General features: G+C 40.2%; 1 protein-coding gene across 1 annotated transcript in view; it reads left to right on the top strand.

Moving 5' to 3' along the window:
* Positions 1–21,254, top strand: part of LOC117472988 (protein unc-13 homolog B-like) — a 204,683-nt gene that overhangs the window by 141,786 nt on the left and 41,643 nt on the right. Inside the window, 7 exon segments of the mRNA XM_034118456.1 lie at positions 11,356–11,424; positions 11,915–12,004; positions 12,504–12,635; positions 13,577–13,713; positions 14,165–14,250; positions 18,724–18,850; positions 19,420–19,516. Coding sequence (XP_033974347.1) covers positions 11,356–11,424; positions 11,915–12,004; positions 12,504–12,635; positions 13,577–13,713; positions 14,165–14,250; positions 18,724–18,850; positions 19,420–19,516 — 738 coding nt within the window.

Here is a 21,254-nt window from a genome sequence, read left to right on the forward strand (position 1 = left end):
GTTTTGACCCCACATAAAAACGAATTATCCTAAAGTGACTATATTTCATAAACATTGATTGACCTATGAGCTCCAAGCCATTTATTAGGGGTGTGACGTACTAATAGGGAGGGGAAGAAAAGCTTATTTGTGAAGAATAGCAAGGACATTCAAAATGCTTTACATAAAGAGGCATCAAGGGAAAGAAAAAAAAAGGTTGTTAAAATGAACTGATAAGAATTGGAATAGCATTCATTAGTACCACAAACTTCTCTGCAAGGTGAGGTCGCCACTATTGTTAAAGTTACATGAGGAAAGTAATACTGCTCCCTAGAACACAAACTCCTAGTTCTTCCCAGTAGGAGAGAGTGACTCACAACCATAAAGTTGTGGAGAATAGTTATAACTGATGTGGTAACCAAGAGAACCAATCACTTAGTCAGCACAATTTTTTCGTAACAGTCCTCATTTGGGCTGAAAAGGTAACATAGGGATCACATATATTTTTCTTTCTTAGATATCAAAGATTTTTTTTTAGATGAAGTTACTGAAAACTAATATGATTTCATTTACAACTAGAGAATACAATTCCTGAAGAAATTGCTAGTGGGAATGCTTTATGCTGAAAATCTGACGCTAAACTGCTATGCTGAAATGTAATGTGTAAGAAGAAAGTGAAGAATTTAGATTGAAATGATACATGAACACTGGGGGCTTGAATGTGTGATGAGAGAAGAAAAGAAAGTAAAAAGGCTTGGAAAAGCAGCAGAATATTTGAACTGCAAACTTTTGAACTAACTTGATGGTCAATGATCTGTCGCCATGCCAACGGCATTTGATGACATCCCATAATACGCTTAGATGCGTTGATGGCTGCATCGTTACCAAACCTGTGAAGTTTTGAGCCATTTGGAGCATTTTCACTGAAGTTATGAGAAAACCGTGTTTCATGGCGGGCATTGTGTTGCCATGGCAACGGAATGTACCGTAGATGTCTTCACGGCTAGACTGTTAGCACACATGTGAAGTTTGAGCACTTTTTGAACATTTTCATAGGAGATATAGCGACATCGTGTTTTATGGCGAGGGATGCGTTTCCATGGAAACGGCATATGGTGAGATCTCATATTTGGCGTAGAGCTTTTGAGGCATGGACCGGTGATATACAGGTGAAGATTGGGGGACGATTCGACCGTGTCCATTGGACTTACAGCGACATCGTGTTTCATGGCGAGTGGTCTGTCGCCATGGCAACGGCATTTGATGACACCCCATAATACGCTTAGATGCGTTGATGGCTGCATCGTTACCAAACCTGTGAAGTTTTGGGCCGTTTGGAGCATTTTCACTGAAGTTATGAGAAAACCGTGTTTCATGGTGAGCCTTGTGTTACCATGGCAACGGCATTTGAAGAAATCTCAAAACTCTCACGTAGATGTCGTCACGGCTGGACTGTTAGCACACATGTGAAGTTTGAGCACTTTTTGAACATTTTCATAGGAGTTAATGTAAAGCGACATCGTCTTTTATGGCGAGGGATGCGTTTCCATGGAAACGGCATATGATGACACCCCATAATTGACGGAGAGCTGTTGAGGGCAGGACCATTAACCATTATCTGAAGTCTGCTGCTCTGAGCATGTCAGTTGGAGTTATGACATCATCGTGTCCCATGACACAGGTGTTTATATTTGAGCTAACGAGGTGTCCAGAGATCAAAGGTTTCCATTGTTCTGAATGAGAGATAAACCTCTTACATGTGAACGTTTTGTTGAAGAACCGTAACTGATATCGGTGAAATTTCAAAGCGTGAAGCATCTCAAGGACCTTGAGTATCTGAAGTGTGCTTTTTGTGTACTTTCGGTCAATAATGTGTCCTTTTTGGCACAGCTGCTGCTGTGAGGAAATATCAGCCTGAAATTACAATGGGTTTTAATGGAGACATGTTGAAAGTTTTTGTCACTTCATGCCCTCAAGAGGCATTTTGTTTAATTATTTTTTGCTTAATTATTTGTCATTTTTCAAGCTACGAGATGTTTTCCTACGTTTGTCATGAAAAATGATGTCTCAGGAATGTAGGGTTTGGGAATTATGGCAGTTTTAAAAAAAAATATGAAGGCAAATTTCAAGATTTCCTACCCTCTAGCTGTGACATCACGCACTCTAGTTAATGTTAAAATCTGAAGAAGGCCTCTGTACCAAGGTCTGAACAATGTTTAATATCTCTAAAAGTAAGAATCAGATTTAAAAGTTGTGTTACACGAATAATGTCAGAAAGATGTGTAACATTTTAAAGTTGGAATGAGGTTTCTGAGTGAAAGTATGAATGAACAGTTAGCAGTTGAAGTCGCATGAAGATTTGTTGAAGTCTGAAGATTTTCTCCATTGACTTCAATGGTTAAAAATGTGATGAATTATGGGATGTATCTCTGGAATTATGAAAGTAATGAATGATAAAAGTAATAGCCATCGATTCCCGACCGAGCTGAACGTTTTGATGTTTGAACGGAGTTTCTGCGATGTTCAATGCGGGAGGAGAAGACCGGCAAAATAACGGGCGGAATAATAAGAATAAAGAATTTCGTGCGTAGAAGAACAGATAGTTGGAATGCTGTTAACAGCATTCCCACTAAAATATCGGCTTTATCTCTAAGGTGAAGACAATTCCATTTGGGGGCTTTTGTGGCATGTCATTCTTTGCTCTATCCTTACATTTTCTCTTATGTCATCTGACAAGTAAAAGGCAAAATGTTATATAAAACTTTTTTCAAACGGCTGTTTCATAATAATATTTGAAAACCATAGAAACTGTTCACACATGCTTATAAAGAGCTTAATTAAAGGGGCCCTATTTAGCTAATTGTTAGGTTCATATTTGTAATTTAGCCTCTACTGTGACATGTCTCCATGCTTTAATGTTAAAAATATGCTTTATTTTTCTCATACTGCCTGTGCTGCAGCACCTCTTTTCACCCTCTGTCTGAAACCAGAGCCCAGTCTGCTCTGATTGGTTAGCTGGCCAGCTCTGTTGTGATTTGTCAACCGCTTATGCTGCGTTCACACCGGACGCGATGCGATGTTTGGGGGCGGCGCGATTACATGTAAAGTCAATGCAGAGACGCGGACGCGAGAGTTCAATTTGTTCAACTCGCGCGTCAAATTCACGTGACGCGTTCTCGCGGAAGCCAATCAGCGGTGAGGATCTCAGCCTGCCGTCACTGACGTTCAACCACACAACATCAGCCGTTAGCTGTTAGCAGTTAGCACACAGAGCTCACAGCTCCTCATATCTGTTCAGAAACTGGACAAAAGTTAAACAAGTACAAACCACAGACTGTCTGTGCCATGGCAAATACAGTCGCTGGTTTATTTATGTCTGTAGGCCGTTGTTATGAGTGTGGAATGAGCATACTTAGCCTAGTCGACCCGATCTTCATTCAGAAAACAAGTCTTGTCTGTAGACTTGTCAAGCATTAATTCATGGTTTTTACTAACCGGTATCAGTATGTTGTTACTTCGGCATCATTTAGAAACGTGTATTACAATTTAATCACGGTAAAATATGTTCATTTTGTTGTAGTTGTAGCTCCCGTGCCAGCGCGTCTTGTTTGAATGATGCGAGTAAACACAGCTGGCAGCCGCGGTGAAACTCGAGCGTTTAGAGCAATGCGATAGGAGCGATTAGAGCGAATCGAATATTCGCATCGTGTCCGGTGTGAACGCAGCATTAGAGGTGTTTCTGTCCCTACGAGATAATTCCCTCTTGAGGAAACTTTTATTTTATAAAATGGATACGTCTTTGCCGTAATCTATAATGATTCGTTTTCCAGGAACCCCATTGTTATATTGGTTTGTTATTCACAAATCCTTCCTTAAAAGAGGCTTGTTAATATACTGAAATTATTCCAAGGTATTTTGTAACAACTTAAAATCATTGAAGTTTTTCTTCTGTGATTTCTGTTTCTCTTTTGTTTAAATGTTTTTGTTTTAATGTTGAGTAAAGCCAGTTGCAATGCACTTGTTGCCATGGCAATATGATGATAACTAGGGATGGGTATCGAGAACCGGTACTAAGTCAGTACCGGTACCTGAACCTGGACGGTATTGGTATACCGTTAAGCCGCTGGACAAACGGTGCGGCTATCGGTATATGAATTACGCTACGTCCTTAGTTTAAACAATTCTGGTTGGTTGGAAACCCTCATCCAGTGTGACGTATCCGGTTTGAGTACCACTCTGATTGGCCACTGTGAATGCCACTCGTCATCTCTCCTAACAGCGCTCTTATTATTGTGAGACTCCCGGGGGCAGACCACAGGAGCAGACGCAACATCTTGCTAGAAACAGCGTCTCAAGGCTTCTTAACATGTAACAACCTATTAATGATGCATACCCACATAACGGGAAGAAACTCAGCTAACAGACGATATTAACCATTTTACCTACACGGAACAGAAGTCCAACACCAAGAGTCTAAATCAACACTTAGCAAAACGGGCTAACGGGGCTAACGGCTACTTTAGCACATAACTGGCAAAAGAGATATTTTCTACGTCATTTTATCATAAAAACGGTTAATCCAATGTCTCTGTGTAACTTTAAAATGATTACTGATAATCCATCATTACAGTTATAAATAATAAACCCAATAAACGGATTATAATGGTTAGCCGACCGGAGCTTCCGGTTTAGGAGGTGCGCACGCAGCGTCTCGTTTTAACTGAATAATGGTCATGTTTACATGGATTTATGAACTGCCCCTAATTACCGCCCCCCTTCCAGAGACACACTGTCAAACACACTCATACCTGCTTGGCAAGACATTGAAAAAGTTACATTAAATAATAAATAAAAATAAATTACAATAACATGACTGTTGTGTAATCTTCACATCTCGTAATCATGTCTATAATTTTGAGCACCAAATTATTGAAAAGTATCGATAAGAGTATCGAAAAATAACGAAATCGATAAGCAGTATCGGTATCGGTATCGGTATCGATAAAATCCTAACGATACCCATCCCCACAAATCAGCAAAACTTCCGTTTAGCAATGTTCTTACCTTGTATCATCTGTGTCAGTCTTTTCACTCCCTTTCTTCCTGACAACCTGCAACTGTGAGCCGAGATTACATCATCAGCTCACAGTTTAAGTTACACTGTTTGTTATGTTGTACAGATGTGTAGGTGTGTGTGTCTGTGTGTGTGTGTGTGTGTGTGTGTGTGTGTGTGTGTGTGTGTGTGTGTGTGTGTGTGTGTGTGTGTGTGTGTGTGTGTGTGCGTGCGTGTGTGCGAGTGTGCCTCTAAAACTCTGTCTCATTGTTTTTAGGGGTTAGCTGTTGCAACAGTATATTTGTGATTCTTTTACAGATATCACCTTTAGCCTTTTTGTACACCTTCTCACCCGAGAACAACTAAATATATAGCAAAAAGAAAATACACCAAGACAAGCAATAATTATAATTTGATGAAGTGACGAGTACAAGGTTGATTAAGATACTGCAGCACCCCTTTCCCCCTCTGTCTGAAACCAGTCTGCTCTGATTGGTTAGCTGGCCGGCTCTGTCATGATTTGTCAACCGCTTAAAGATGTCCCGCCCCTTAACCTACAATGTGTTGGCGAGTGTTACATAGTGATGTCATTATGATAGGGAAGTAAACAAAGGAGTCCAATTTCAGGCAGGGAGGATTGTGTGGGAGAGACACTCCCTCTGGATGGAATATTGGGTTTTGAGCCTTTGAAGACCATTAACGTGCACAAAAACATATAGACCTGCTCTATCGAAATCAGTCGCATTGACCCGAAGACACATTATGAGTTGTATACAATGTTGGAAAGAGGAGATTCCTAGCCTTCTAATGATATCAGGATTGTTTTTGTACTCCAAATATTAAGCAAAATATGTCACATTATATAATGACTGTCACCGAGTCATCATTTTGAGAAAAAGGCCTTCAAAGTTTCCTCTTCTCTGGAATCCATCGATCTGATTGATTATTAGCGGAGCAAATGATCAAAATAGTCTGGAGAGAAAATATATTAGTTTGGATTACTGGCCTGGGGGAAGTGTGTGTGTGTGTGTGTGTGTGTGTGTGTGTGTGTGTGTGTGTGTGTGTGTGTGTGTGTGTGTGTGTGTGTGTGTGTGTGTGTGTGTGTGTGTGTGTGTGTGGTGTGTGTGTGTGTGTGTGTGTGTGTGTGTGTGTGTGTGTGTGTGTGTGTGTGTGTGTGTGTGTGTGTGTGTGTGTGTGTGTGTGTGTGTGTGTGTGTGTGTGTGTGTGTGTGTGTGTGTGTGTATTTTTTGCGTGTGTGTGTATTGTGTTTGTTTCCCGGGGAAAACACTCACGAGAAACACCGGCTGTTGTTATGCCTGCTGTGACGTCAAGTTACTCCGTTATTTATTATGTCGTTACAAGCTTCAAAGTTGTATTTATCATCTGAATTTGCCGAAACAAGTTTCATATTCTGAAAGCCAAGACTTTGTTTATTTGAAATTAGATGAAAACAAACTCTAACGGACCCTGCCGTGTTATCTATGATTACTATACGCCTTACATTCATAATTTCAGCCGGAGGGAGGAGGGGTGGAGGGGGGGTGGCACCGCCGTGCTTAAGAGGTTAAGTACCTGACCTGCTAAATAGAGTGGTCTGTTTCTTACATGTTTGCCTTATACGCAAATTAACAATAAAAGGTTATTCACCAACTTCAGTTTGGCTCTTCAATTTGTTTTGCTTTGGGGAACAGTTCCTCCAGGAACAGAGCAACACATGCCGTTTCCTCCCAGGATAATTCAATATTGTCTGCCTTTGGCAACTTCTTAAAGGCACCCTTTATTAGCTTGTGGTGGTTCTGCACCTGCTCCACAAGAACAACTTTGCTTTGGTGCTGAAACCAATATTTTTATATTGGGAATTATTAAGACACTGATATATATATAATTTCTACTATGTAATTATTAACTGTTTATGTTGTATTTATTTTTATTCTTTTTCATGATATTATCCCAATAATGGATGAATAAAGTCTATTTAATCTAATCTAAAATGAGGATTTAGATTTTCTTTTCTCGCTCAGGCCACTTAACTGAATTGTGAGGTGAGGCCTTTGGGCTTGTCATATCAATTATTCCCAGTGAAAAAAAAAAGAAATGTATTACACATCCGATGAATTGAAACATATGTCAAATGTTTTATGAGCACATCAATTTTGTCCAGCAGCAGAGGACAGGGATGTTCAGATAAACACTGCAGTAGACCTGAAGGGTGTAGTCTGCCCATGTTGGGAGGGGAACAAGGAGAATGGAGCCAATTACAAGGAAGGGCAATGTGACAATGTGTTATTTTTTAAAGGTCAAAACTGAACTATCATTGTCTTATTTTAGGTCCGTGTTTGTGTGTGGGGGTGGGGGGGGGGGGGGGGGCTAGTGGAATTGAAGACATTTTGTCGGGCTCTCACTTTTTCAGAGGTTTGAAAGTTAAAGAGGCCCTGATACTGTATGCATTTTTGGGTTTTCCCTTTCCTGTAGTTTGTTAATAGGTTTGTGTTCAAATCCATGTGTTCCTTCCAGAGTCCCTCCATTGGACTCCTTTGTTAACTCACGCTTCTATTGGCTAGAGCTCCAATACATTGTACGTGATCGGCTAAGGGGCGGGACAACTTTAAGGGGTTGACCGATCAGGGTAGACTGGGCTCTGGTTTCAGACGCAGGGTGACCAAATAAGACCAAAGGCAAAATACCTTTTTGACCAATAAAGCATGGAAACATGTCACAGGAGAGGCACAAAATACATAGAAATATGAACCTGAAAATGAGTCCTCTTTTAAGTTTTAGTCTTGATTTTATATTTTAGGGTAATGTTTATGGTTTAGGGATATGACTGGTGATACATATTTTTCTTACATATCCTAAAAAAGGCAGCATTTGTTTGTTGGCATTGTTTTTTTTAAAGGGTTTGATGAAAATGAAAAATATTTCCCAGCCTTATCCTGTTAGAGATACATGTTGGCATAAAGTTGTGAAAGTTAATGTTAGGGCATTTATCCCTCCCTTTTTCGATCCAAACTCATCTCCTTGCCTCCCTTAATTCCCATGAGTCAGAAAGATAAAACTGTCTCTGCCTTCTGTAAAATAATTCCCAACTTGTTCCTGCCACCATGGGACACACAGAGAGACACAAACAAAACAACAGTTTAAAGAGTCTTTCAAGAGTTGATCAAAACTTGGCAATTTACTGACTGCTCTTTACCAATACTGGTGTTTTTACGCCAGGTAATGTTGGCCATTGTTTGGACTTTCATCCAAAGATAATAACATAGGGAAACCCTTTCCAATAATCTAAAAATGCACACAAATGATGCTTTGTAAAAAGGAAAGAAGATGGTGTACAGTAAGTGATTTTTAAACAAATTGTTACATAATCAAATTCACCATTGTTGGATCATCCAATGCTATTACTTTACCTATTAGATAAATGTGAAACTATTGGGTTTTTGCCAATTTCCAGTGAGGCTGATATTCCTGCTTCTCCTACCACTTTCCTCTCGTTTCCTCTATCAGACAAAAACTAATTTTATCTCCTTAGTTTGTCAGCCATGTCGTGATTTCCCTTACGCCAGAATACTCTCTTTCTCTCTCAATTCGTGTTTGCTTTCTTGGCATGACATGGAAATACATTTGTGTTGCCAAAGCATATGAAGGAAAGTAGTGGATAAATTACAAAATAAGCAATGGGGATACCACTCCTGGCCGCATCTCAGGCGGAAGAGCTGGTTGGCTGTTAATCAAAGTGTGGATGGATCCCCGGAAAATGGCTCCCTATGGGCAGGCCCTTCATATGGTGGCTGACAACTGCAAATGCGCCGAAGCGGCCCAAAACATTTCAAATAGGAGAAATGCGCTGCAGCTTCAGGAACAATTTAAATATAAAAACACAAACATGTGCAAAAACACATGCAGAGGAAGAAACATCATGCGATCACATTGACCAAGCTGATAAAACGTACAGTTGGCCAACTTTGTAATCCCCAACCATCATCTAGCCTTCGGGTCCCAGCTGTGTGCATCATTTGTTTCGTGCATCTGTTTGTTTTGAGCTTCTTGCAGCGTTTTTTATTTGCAGCGGTTTTTTATTGGGAGTGTTTTATATTTGCAGCGTTTCGTTTATGCAGCGCTTTGAGTAAATGCCATGCATGTTTCGCCAAGTTGGTGATGTTTTCTAAATCTGTCTGTGTTGTGAAGTTTATTCATTTGCATGTCTTCTGGCACATGTATGTTTTTATATTTGCATCGTTTTTAAAGCTGCAGTGCCTTTTTCCTAATGGAAGTGTTTTATGCCGTTGTAGCACATTTGCTGCTATACCCTTCATGTGAGTGAGCAAGTCTCCTTAACAAATGCATCTGTTATATGAATGTAACATTAGAGAAAAATGTCACAATCTTTTGTGTCTAAAAAGCATGTCATTAACACCCCGGTATTCCTCCGGAGGGTGGCTGGCATCCCCCTTAATGATAAGGAGGGCAGTTCAGTCATCTCGGAGGGGCTCAGAGTAAAGCAGCTGCTCCTTTGAGTAGAAAGGAACCTGTTGAGGTGGTTTGGGCGCTTGGTAAGGGTGACACCTTGGAATCCCCCAATCAGAGCTGATTAATGTGGCCAGAGAAAGGGAAGATTGACACCCTCTACTGGAACTGCTTCCTCTGCGATTCTTGACAAGCAGTTAGAAATGGATGGGTTGATGGATGGATAACTCACCCCGTGTTACCTTGAATTTCTAGAAAAACCCTTGTTTCCCTTGCATGCCTCGACAATAAACAGAGAATCCTAAAACGGAGAAAAGTCTTAAAGAAGTGAATGGGGAACGGTCTCATTTGTCCAGTTGCAGTCTTAGTATTTACCAAACACATGCAGCTACTTCTGCATAAAATGTCTCATGATGGTGTCAGGAGCGCTGACCATCTAAACAAATCAGAACTATGTCAATAGTAAGGTTAGTGACAATGCATGTGTTTTCTAAGTAGTGAGCTTCTGTAGAACTGGACAGATGAGGCTTGGTTGAAATACTTTCTAAATGGATGTTTTGAACATACAGTACTTTCAAAGTTGTTAAATTAAATCCAAACATAATTAGAATTCATCAAGACTTCTCACTGTTTTTCAAATCGTGTGGAGGCAAGCAAGAAAAGCAGAGTTTCTTGAAGACTTCAAGGTAACACGGGCTAAGTGATTTATATAAAAATAGTCATTGTGTGGGTGAAGTATTCCTATAAGATCTGTGTTAAACAATTATTTGTCATCTTGCTGTCTCTTCTTGGAGCAGCATGTACTAAAGCAGACTGCCAGTCGTGCAGTGTTTCTCTGTTCCCTCTGGGGAAAAAAGCTTTTCATTATCAGCAAGGGTCACACAGTCAGGATCTCTAATGGTTTTATATTTCGTGCAGAAGAGTGATGGCTCCTCTTTATATATATGTCTCGGACAAATCATTTATTTTCCTCTGCATCATTTCAGCCCTTGTGTAATTCTCCAAAGTGCTAGACTACTTCCAGAGACAGACACTGTAATGGCGCATTTCCACTACAGCGTGGTTTAAGCGTGCCGTGCTGTGCCCGGCCCGTTTTTGGTTGTGTTTCCACTAGGCGTAGTTCCGGCTAGCCGGTACCTTTTAACAGTTTTCTGGCTCTCCAAAATCGAGGTTCTTTCCGGGCCAACAACCGGGCTATGCTAAACTAGTGAGAGAATCGCTGGCAACTACAACAAAATGAACATATTTTACCGTGATTTAATTGTAATACACGTTTCAAAATGATGCCGAAGTAACAACATACTGATACCGGTTAGTAAAAACCATGAATTAATGCTTTGACAAGTCTGCAGACAGACGGCAGGCGAAAAACCTTTTAAAATGTGTGTTTTCTGAATGGAGCTTGGCTAAGCTAACGTTGTATATGCTCCGACCGCCCACACTCACAACAACGGCCTATACAGACATAAATAAACCAGCGACTATATTCGCCATGACAAAGACAGTCTGTGGTTTGTACTTGTTTAACTTTTGTCTAGTTTCTGAACAGATATGAGGAGCTGTGAGTTCTGAGGGCTAACAGCTAACGGCTGATGTTGGTTTTGTGTTTTGCATTGAAGATGACGTCACGGCTTCACCTACACTGCGTTACTATAGTTACTACCCCAGTTCCTAAACTGTAATGGAAATGCAGCATAAAGTGAGCCTGGCCTACCAAGGCCTAACTATACCGTACTAAGCCGTGCGAGGCCCTGCAGTGGAAATGCGCCATAAGACACATTCAAACACACACAGAGGCTGCAAATTGTCTGTTTTTTTGCTGTCTGAACAAAAATGCCTTTCTTTTCTCTTTCTGACAGAGAGATCGTTTTGTGAAGCTCCTGGATCAGCTGCACAACTCCCTGCGTATCGACCTCTCCATGTACAGAGTGAGTCCCCGCTATCAGCTGCTTTTATTCTGTCCTTCACCACTCACAGATCTATAGATTCAGTCCATCACACTGACATTGGCCCCATTCATTCACACTAAAGGTTGGTATGTATGAATATGAATGAAACCAAGTCGGATAAACAGCCTCAAAATGTCTTCAACTAATATTTGACTACCTCCTGCTGTCATGTGGCTTCATTATTTCCTCCAATATGCTCTTGATGTCAAAAATACTTTCTTCTTAGCTGCTCAGATGTTGTTTATGTTGCTATCTCATGGGTTCACTGCACATCTTTCATATTTTTTTGTCAGAATGATGTAACACTTGCTTTTTGTCTTCATTATGCTGGTAATGCGTTGAACATTAGAGAGACAAACAAGGGACATGATTGCAAAAATATATTGGTTAAAGAGAAAAATATGCTAAAATGCTTTAGCAAAAAACTGATGAAAAACTAAACAAATATGTGTGTGTGTTTCTTTCATAGAACAACTTCCCAGCCAGCAGCAAGCCTCGCCTGCATGACCTCAAGTCAACAGTGGATCTCCTCACCAGCATCACCTTCTTCAGGATGAAGGTAGAAACAAATCATGATACCTTGACTTCAGAATACATGTTAATTGTTGGATGCTGCTTATTTACCTGAAATCAGGACTTTTACTTGTCATGGAGTATTATAAAGTACTAATACTATGGTTTATTCTGAGCCCATAGTATTAGTACTTTTACTTAAGTAAAGGATCTTCTTCCAAAACGGGTAGACCATGGGAAGTCTCCACTGAACTGCCTCTACAAAATGTCCAACTTTTTCAATTTTGCTCAACGGCAAGAGGAATAGAAACACAAAAGCAAACACACTTACACACACTCGCACACAAACATACACCGACACACACACAAACACACTTTTGCACACTTTTTGAAAAGTTTGTGAAACTGTGTGTGTATGCTTGTTTTCTATTCCTTTTCTATGTTTATATCCTAGATTACCTGACCAAAGGGATTTGATAATATTTATATATTTAACTACTCCTAAATGTCTGTGTTCCTCTACTTTATTTCTGCCTTGTCCGTAGGTCTTGGAGCTGCCGAGTCCTCCGAGGGCCGCCAACGTTGTCCGGGACTGTGTGAAGGCCTGCCTGAACTCCACCTACGAGTACATTTTCAACAACTGTCAGGAGCTCTTCAACCGCCAGTTCCAGCCCGCCGTCCCACCTGTGAGTTTCTTAGCATCTTTTTGAAACTCTACAGTAGATACTTGAAATGAGCCCTCCCAAATCTGGTTGACCAAAATTGATATCAGTAAAATATACATATGTACACATGGACATTTTTGCCAATAAAAAATGTCCACTGGTTCTTGACAAACTTCAACAAACAAACAACAGCACATTGTTTTGGAACATTTGTGTTTTCATCTTGATATGCCACACCTGTGAGGTGGATGGATTATCCATATAAGGAGAAGTGCTCACTAACAAAGATTTACACAATTTCTGAACAATGTTTGAGAGAAATAGAACTTTTGAGTACATAGAAAAAGTCTTAGATCTTTGATTTCAGTTCATGAAATGTTATTATATTTGTCTTCAGTGTAGAAACACATGCTGGTCTTAACCCTTATTGATGCACTAATTAAATAAGTCTCCATCAGTAGAGTCTCTTTAACAGTGCCTGGAAAGATTGATGTGTCTAAAGTCATCAAACCAGCCTGTGCTTAGTATAAATTAACAATACTTTAAGCTTTATGGAGTGTGTAAAGTTTCGTCACACAAACATGGAGCTAGACAATTTGAAACAAATCAATATGGATATAGGATATTATTGTATTCACTCATTCGTTGTGAATTACTCACTGAAGATCATTTATTGGAATAAATTAAGCGATACAACTTTTTTTTGTTCTGTGCCATTCATTTCAAAGCAACATTTATTCTCTGTGCACGTGCAGGATATTCACAAGTGTACAATTCTTAAACACACAAAATGTCATCTTCTGTCTTTTTCCCTCTTGCAGCCTAAGCCTGAGAAGGAAAAGAAGATGAAGAAGAAAAAGAAGAAGGAAAAGGTGGAAGGAGAGGAGGGGGAAAACAATGAAGAGGGAGAGGATGAAGAGGAGGAAGAAGAAGAGGAGGAAGAAGAGGAGGAGGAGGAGAAGAAAGAGGAGAACCAGCAGGAGGAGCAGGGTCCGAGCATTCAGAATCTGGAATTTTGGCCAAAACTCATCACGCTCATCGTCTCCATCATCGAGGAGGACAAGAACTCCTACACAACCATCATCAACCAGTGAGGACCAGTCGGAGTTTTATTTGATTTGTATTACCGTGTGTAGTTCTCCGAAAAGTGTGTCAACTTCCATCATTTCATAGTTTATAAAATGTGTGCTGCAGCACCTCTTTTCACCCTCTGTCTGAAACCAGAGCCCAGTCTGCTCTGATTGGTTAGAGCATGTTTACAATTTTACAATGTTGTGATTGGTCAACCACTTAGAGATGTCCCGCCCCTTAGCCTTTCACGTTCAATTAGTTGGAGCGCTAGACAATAGAAGCATAGTGATTTCACTAAGTCACTGAAGTAAACAAAGGAGTTCAATGGAGGCGTTTCAGGCAGGGTGTGTGTGTCTTCTGCTTGAATGCATGTGTGTGTACATATCCAACTTGCCTGCGGATGCTGTCACCACCAGATTAGCCAATATTCTCACTGTTTGCCTGAACTCTGACCTCTGCCTCCCCTTCAGGTTTCCTCAGGAACTGGACGTGGGTAAAGTCAGCGCTGAGGTCATCTGGAGGCTGTTCTCTCAGGACATGAAATATGCCCTGGAGGGTAAGAGTATGCGTGTCCATATGCTGTGTGTGTATGTATCTGTGTGTGTAAGAGAGAGAAGGAGTACCAGCTTGCCGCCTTTGCTCTCCCTCAACATTCACACTTTCATTATCAACTCTCCTTCTTCTCTTTCCATCATCTCTTTCAGTTTTGTATAAAAATGACTACCACCGCCGGAATAATGGTGAGATTATAGCGAAGTAATGGGTGTCCATAGAATATAGACTTGGGTTGCGGTCGATTTTTCTATTGTGCTTACGAAGTGAAGTACCTCAGTGTCAGCCATGATAAGAGCTGTTCGAATTCTCTCGATCAAGGGTTTTCAAAGTGTGGGAAGGTGAGCCTCCCCTCAGAGAACATAAGAACAGCCGCGCCCCCCCTCCCAATTATTATTGCTATTATTATTGTTGTTGTTGTTGCTATAATGCAGGGGTATTCAATTGCATTTCAAAGAGGTCCAGTAAGAGAAAATGTCAGTAAATGCTCTGTTTTCGCTGTCTACATTTCTCTTTTGAGCACGCCATTTGAAATGACTCCGACTGTTTCTCTCCTCTTGTCTCGTCTCTGTGTGTTTGAATCTATCGTGCTGACTCACTGACTGCACCGATTTGATTGGCTGAGTAGCGTCACCTCCTTAAAACTTTAAACAACAACTTTTTTAAACCTTTTTATCTCTATGTTTTAAAAAAAAATTGTAAACATTTTCAACATCGTGGGTACATCCTTATATGCTCCCGGCAACTCACTGAACGTCAACTTTGCCTCCTTATTACACTCAGCCCTACTTTAGTGGGAACAATGAGTCTGTGTCTTTGATGCGCACAGGCAGATGATGCGGGGCTGCAATGTAGACAGGAATAAACGCAGGTCACCCTCTGGCTGCAGCCTTGACCGGTACTTGCTTTTGATCAAAGTAAGTATTATTAAAATTAAAATAAAGGGCGGTGCCGGCCGTCAGCGAACCGTGCCGGCCGTCAGCGAACCGAGCCGGCCGTCAACGGCCCGCTGACGACCGGCCGTTCTGTGATTCTCACACAGATGGCTAGTCCGCCCCTGCCAGGACCGGTCCATGAAAATCCTAGCTTCAAATAATCGTGGTCATACTTCCTCCGTTTTCTGCCAGACGCTGTCTCCTCTCTCACTTTAGGTAACTTCACTAAAAATCGATCCATGTTGCCGCTCGCATAAAGTTAGCTGAAGTTAACTAGCTAGAGCTTTGAAACCTCCTTTAGTTTAGGATACACTGGACCTTCCTTTACGAAAGGAAAGGAGAAAATGCTGTCCCACAATGCCTTGCGGCCGCAACACTTATCGTGTCAAAACATTCAGCTGTTCACGGAAACAGCCGATCATGACCGAGAAATGCGTTTCATGTAAGTTACGGTGTCATTAAGCATTTTACAACTTATACCGTAACTTACCAAAGTGCTTTGTTTTGAACGTTTAACACTATAATAATCAAAAGGAGAAATATGAACGTTACTTTTTCACTGTCGAATGATCAAATAAAGTCAACATATCTGAGCTGTGTGGGGTTTGTTAAACTGTTTAAAACATGATCGAATGGTGATATACACAGTGATAGATGTGTAGGCCTGACAAGTTATGCTTGCCTTGCATTAGTATTGGGATTCATGTGGATAATTATGTTCCACTTTACTTTTTATTTCAATTCCGACCTTGGTAATGAAGAATAGATTTTTCACTGTCATCCAGGTTCATATAGTCTGCATAAAACAACACCATAATAGACAGTGTAAAGAACACAGCAGCAGACACACATTAATAATATCCGCTGGCGCATCAATATAACGTCGGGGGAATTCTCCTATCATCTTTCCTTAACCCTATGGCGTTTTTTCCTTGAGGTTAAAGAATAGTGATTAAGAAAAGACACATTTTTTGAAAATTCGACCGCAACCTTGTATTTCATTAGAAATGTTCAGAATACTATAGAAAATATGTATCGTATACTGCATTGAATGTTGACAAAAATTGTCATTTTCTTAGACTCCTGCCATATTTTGATCCTAAAGTAAATACAGTTTCTATCTCTGTGATTTATTGCCTCTCTACATTATACTGTAAGAGTGACTTTCAATTGAAATGCAGGAACAGCGTTAACAAGCTATCAGATAGTGTTATTTAAAATGTGCTCAGCCACTCAATATTCTGTCTTCTGACTGTGACTCGTAGTAACTGTAGAGACTATATTTACAACTGTAACGTTGTGCCTTGGAAAATGAGTTTTGTAGCTCAGTCAGCACCCGTTCCCAAAGTCATTTACCTAGATGTTCTCTGAGTTCAAATTCACAAATTTGATCACTGACAAATCCCATTTCTAGGCTATTTTTCCCTGTCTAGTATACTTCCCTTGTATTGTGTTCTAACTTTTATTATTTTTTACCATGTCTTAAGCCATTCGTATGTCTGCCTTTGCTTTATCATACCTGCTCTTCTCTCTGAACTCTCATTTTGTGTTACCATCTAAGCTCCCGCCACATTTCGCATCCGCAAAGTTGATTTCAGCGCTGGTAAGACTGTGTGTATATGTGTGTGTAAAAGTGATTCATGTGTATTATTAATTAGTTATCTATAGCAGAGATTCTCAACTCAAGGAACGAAAAACTCCCTTCCCTTTTAGCTTTGCACACCTATCAGCACATTTTATGTACAGCAAAGTGCTGAAAGTTGATTATTTTTTATTATTATATGGTTGGGAATCTCTGATCTATAGAGAATGTTTTTGTTTATGAGAAATTAAATGTTACCTTTGCTACTTTTGACACTCTTTTCAATTATTTGGAAACGGCAAGAATAGTTTAAAGGTCCCATGTCATGGCCATTTCTACTGATCATAATTCCATTGTTGAGGTATACTAGAATAGATTTATATTGTGCAATTTTCCAAACTCACATTGGTTTCTCATACAGCATCTCTGTATAGTATGTGTATTCACTCTCTGTCCTAAACGGCTTGTTGGAGCTCCTGCCCCCCCCCCCCCTCCCTGTGAGCCCAGTGGCCGTCTGCGAGACAGCGAGACACAGCGAAACCCAGCCCGAAACCAGCCCGAACACGCACACCCGCAGCCTGGCTGGGAGTTTGTGTGTGTGCTCACACACAAACTCGCAGCCTCGCCGCGTCCCGCCGTCTCAGGGAGGAGAAATCGGCGGAGCTGCAGCTGAGAAAAGATTGAGTGTGTGTGTGTGAGGAAGTCCGCGGATTGGTCCAAAATGAACGTAACGGCTCCGCGGACGTAACGTAGCGGCTCCGCGGATTGGTCCATTTGGACCAATTGGTCCATGGGGTCGTCGTTACGTCACTTGGTTCCCGGAAGAAAAAAATGAAAAAGAGAAATCTGCAACAAGGCGTTCTGGGGCAGCATAGACAGGTCTTTTCTGTGTTAGAGTTTTACTCGCTACAGGGTGTACTTTGAGGGTTTGTGACTCTGCAGACCGTTTACATAAAAAGCTACATAACACACAAGGGGACGGGTAATAACCAGAAAAGCATGACATGGGACCTTTAACATAACTACATTAGTGCACTGTGGCACTGACTCTAACACTTCTCATGTGTTGTTAGTCTGTAATGCAGGAGTTGAACCATAATTGGTACCCAAAGTAACATCACCATGGAGACTGGACACCTTGCTCTCCTTCCTTCATATTTGTTCTGTTTCTGACGCAAACAATACTGATTGGAATTTGATCCAATCAAAATCCAATCAGTGAAAAACGAACGGTAAAGAATTTCACCGCTTTGTGGAAGAATTTTTCAAATTGCAACCGGTCCAATCAATTTGTCTAACTACAAATTCTAGGGGGGGGAACTATAATTGTCACAGTGTAAAATATGGTTATGAAACAACGGGTTATTTCCTTCTGGCTTTAAAGGGGTTCTGAACGTCTGATTTTTTAAATAATTTGTTAGTCTCTCCAATAAGTCAGGATATAGAGCCTATTTGCCTAGATATAGAAGCCTTCATATCATGTCATACAGTTGAAAATATAGACAAAGTGGCACATTCCAAATTTCAATGGTAGCACTATCAGAGCGATAAATATATGTTTCATTCGTGAATAATTATCTAAAATCTGCAGAGGGAGCTGCGTAGAAACAGCTGTTTGCAGCTCTCATCTCTCTTTAGTTGGCCTTTCTTCACTTCTTTCTTTACAATGGGGGGGAAACCAAAGTTCTATTAAAACCATACGTTTTACAACCAAGAGACTTAATACCAGCAACTCCTGCAGCACCCCTCAAGATATACATCTTGTGTTTATTTCTGTGTGTGTGTGTGTGTGTGTGTGTGTGTGTGTGTGTGTGTGTGTGTGTGTGTGTGTGTGTGTGTGTGTGTGTGTGTGTGTGTGTGTGTGTGTGTGTGTGTGTGTGTGTTGTGTGTGTGTGTGTGTGTGTGTGTGTGTGTTGTGTGTGTGTGTGTTGTGGTTGTGGTTGTGTTTTGTGTTTTACAGAACACGAGAAGCATAGACTATGTAAGACTGCTGACTACATGAACCTACACTTCAAGGTCAAGTGGCTTTACAACGAGTATGTTAAGGACCTGCCCGCCTTCACAGACACTGTGCCTGAGTACCCTGCGTAAGACACACACACACACACACACACACACACACACTTTCTCTCTCATTATATTTCTCTTTTCCTGTGACTGCTCATCTCGATTCATCCTTTCTGCCTTTCTATTGACATTTACTCAGTTAGTGCATTATAACAGACCTTTGAGAACTGTATGCCTTAACTCAAAGCAATCCTCACTGAGAAATAGCGCTGATAGTAAAATGTTAATAATGCTAACAAAACTAATTGATGAATCATTGTTGAAACAGATGCAAGATGCTCTAAATGAGTAAGACATGTAAAGAATGGTAACCGTGAGCGAGTAAAATCATTCATAATAAGGCATCTCTTGTATTTATTCTTATGAAAACGGAACAAACTAAGAAATTACACAAATTGATAGACCTTCTTAAACATGTGTTTTGAAAAAGGCATTTTTTGTATCTGCAAGCTTCAGACCTAAATATAGTGTTTATGTTTGTCAAAGCAACATTATTTCAGTAGACTGAACAGAGTTGCGACCTGTTGGTTTGTTGTGTATAACTGCATGGTCCTACTCAGAGCAGGTTAACAATAACATCTCATTCCAGGTGGTTCCTCCAGTTTGTCCTGGCCTGGCTGGCTGAGAACGAGGAGGTGTCGATGGAGTTCATGCACGGGGCGCTGGAGAGAGACAAGAGAGAAGGGGTGAGTCACAGACAAGAATATGCAGTACATGGCCTTGTAGGTAGAACAACTATTATGTGAGCAAAATGTAAACTATTTTCAAATATAGAGGACTTTAGGGGTAACAGTGAAATGAACTGTTGTTGTCCTGCAGCTGTGATCCTAAACACATTACAGCTTTCAACAACTTGTGTTTACTTACAGACTAAACACAATAATCAGTAGTAGCTGTGGTTAGGGATCTAGAACATTGTAATAATAAAGACAAACAAATACAAAACTCATCATTTTCATCAAGCTCCAAATGTTAGACCTACAGTTCAGTGAATAACTCATATTGAAGGGAGCTTAACATGTGTACTGGATAAGGTCAATTGACCATCTACTAAACTAGGATTACAAAAAAGATTTTGAATAAAGAATATGTGAGCCATGTCTTTATGGTCAGATTTCACCAAAATATTTCAAAAACTGTCCTCAAGCTTTTTAAAATCCAGCATGTGACTGTTCCTTCGACCTTGCACAGTATCCTTTCTTTTATGAGGACATATTTTGCGGTTCATTATTATATTTTGTTCCTCTACTGTGACATGTTTCCATGCTTTAGTGATCAAAAAGGTCTTTATCTTTCTCATCCTGCCTGTGCTGCAGAACCTCTTTTTCGGGTAGAAGGCGATATTATGAATCTCATTTTTTAATTTAAATTGGTTGAGATAATACATTTGATCCAAACAGTTATGACTGTTTTTTTACAAGATTGCATAAATGTAAGAATTCATATTCTGTAATGTGCACAACATCCATGAACTGTGAGATAGTTTACAACCAGGAGAAGATTTAAGAGGGGAATGAGAAGTAACAGATTATTAACATTTTGAGAAACAATGGTAAAATGATTTTAGAAACAATCACCATAAGGCTGCTTTTGCTACTAATTAAGAGGGATGTTGAAATGTCGCTCACGATTCCTGCGTGTGATTAAAAAACTGACAACTGGTTTATTTTTTAAATAAAACCTACTTAATTGTACAGCATAACCAAACCTAGCATTATGTAAGAGCTTCTTCTAGAACATTTGTATCTTCCAGCAGCACATTGAAAACACATTTTTCTAAGTGGCTGATCGTATTGTATGGAATAAGTAGAGAAAGCGCAGCTTTGTACAACACTGATATTAAAAACAGAATGAAAAACAGACCTTTTGTTGAACGATGCTTTGATTCATATATTCGAGTTCAGCTTTTGGCCAGCCAGTCCTACATTATCAGAATGATGGACGAGTGTTTTCTCGATCCTCCTGTTAGTCCCTATAGAGGCACTTTATCTGTCTGTTGTGGCTCTGGGGGGAGTTCAATTAATAGTATGATTTCCAAAAGTTGTTATTGGTCATTAGAGAACAATGATCACACAAGCTTGCACATAAGCAGTTTAGTTATGTGTAAACTTAATTGAAAGCATATTGTTCTTCTAGTGGAGGATTGAAGCTTGTTTTTTTAGACAGTTCAGATCTGTCTAAAAGTGACCTGCCAGTGCTGTGTGCTTGCATAATGAGATGGCATTGTCAACGCATTGTCAACGCAGAGGGCACGTTATTTACCGGAAGCCTTTTTTATTGGCCCTCAAATTAATTAAAGTACAGCTTTTGTTAAGTACAAAACGGAATCTTCTTCCCACCAAGGCTTATTGAAGTTACATTAAAGGACTTACGTAAATCATGAATAAATATACGTAAATGCGTAATACATTAAACTAAGATGTT

The sequence above is a fragment of the Trematomus bernacchii genome, unplaced genomic scaffold (genome assembly GCF_902827165.1).
Source record: "Trematomus bernacchii unplaced genomic scaffold, fTreBer1.1, whole genome shotgun sequence".
Classification (NCBI taxonomy): domain Eukaryota; kingdom Metazoa; phylum Chordata; class Actinopteri; order Perciformes; family Nototheniidae; genus Trematomus; species Trematomus bernacchii.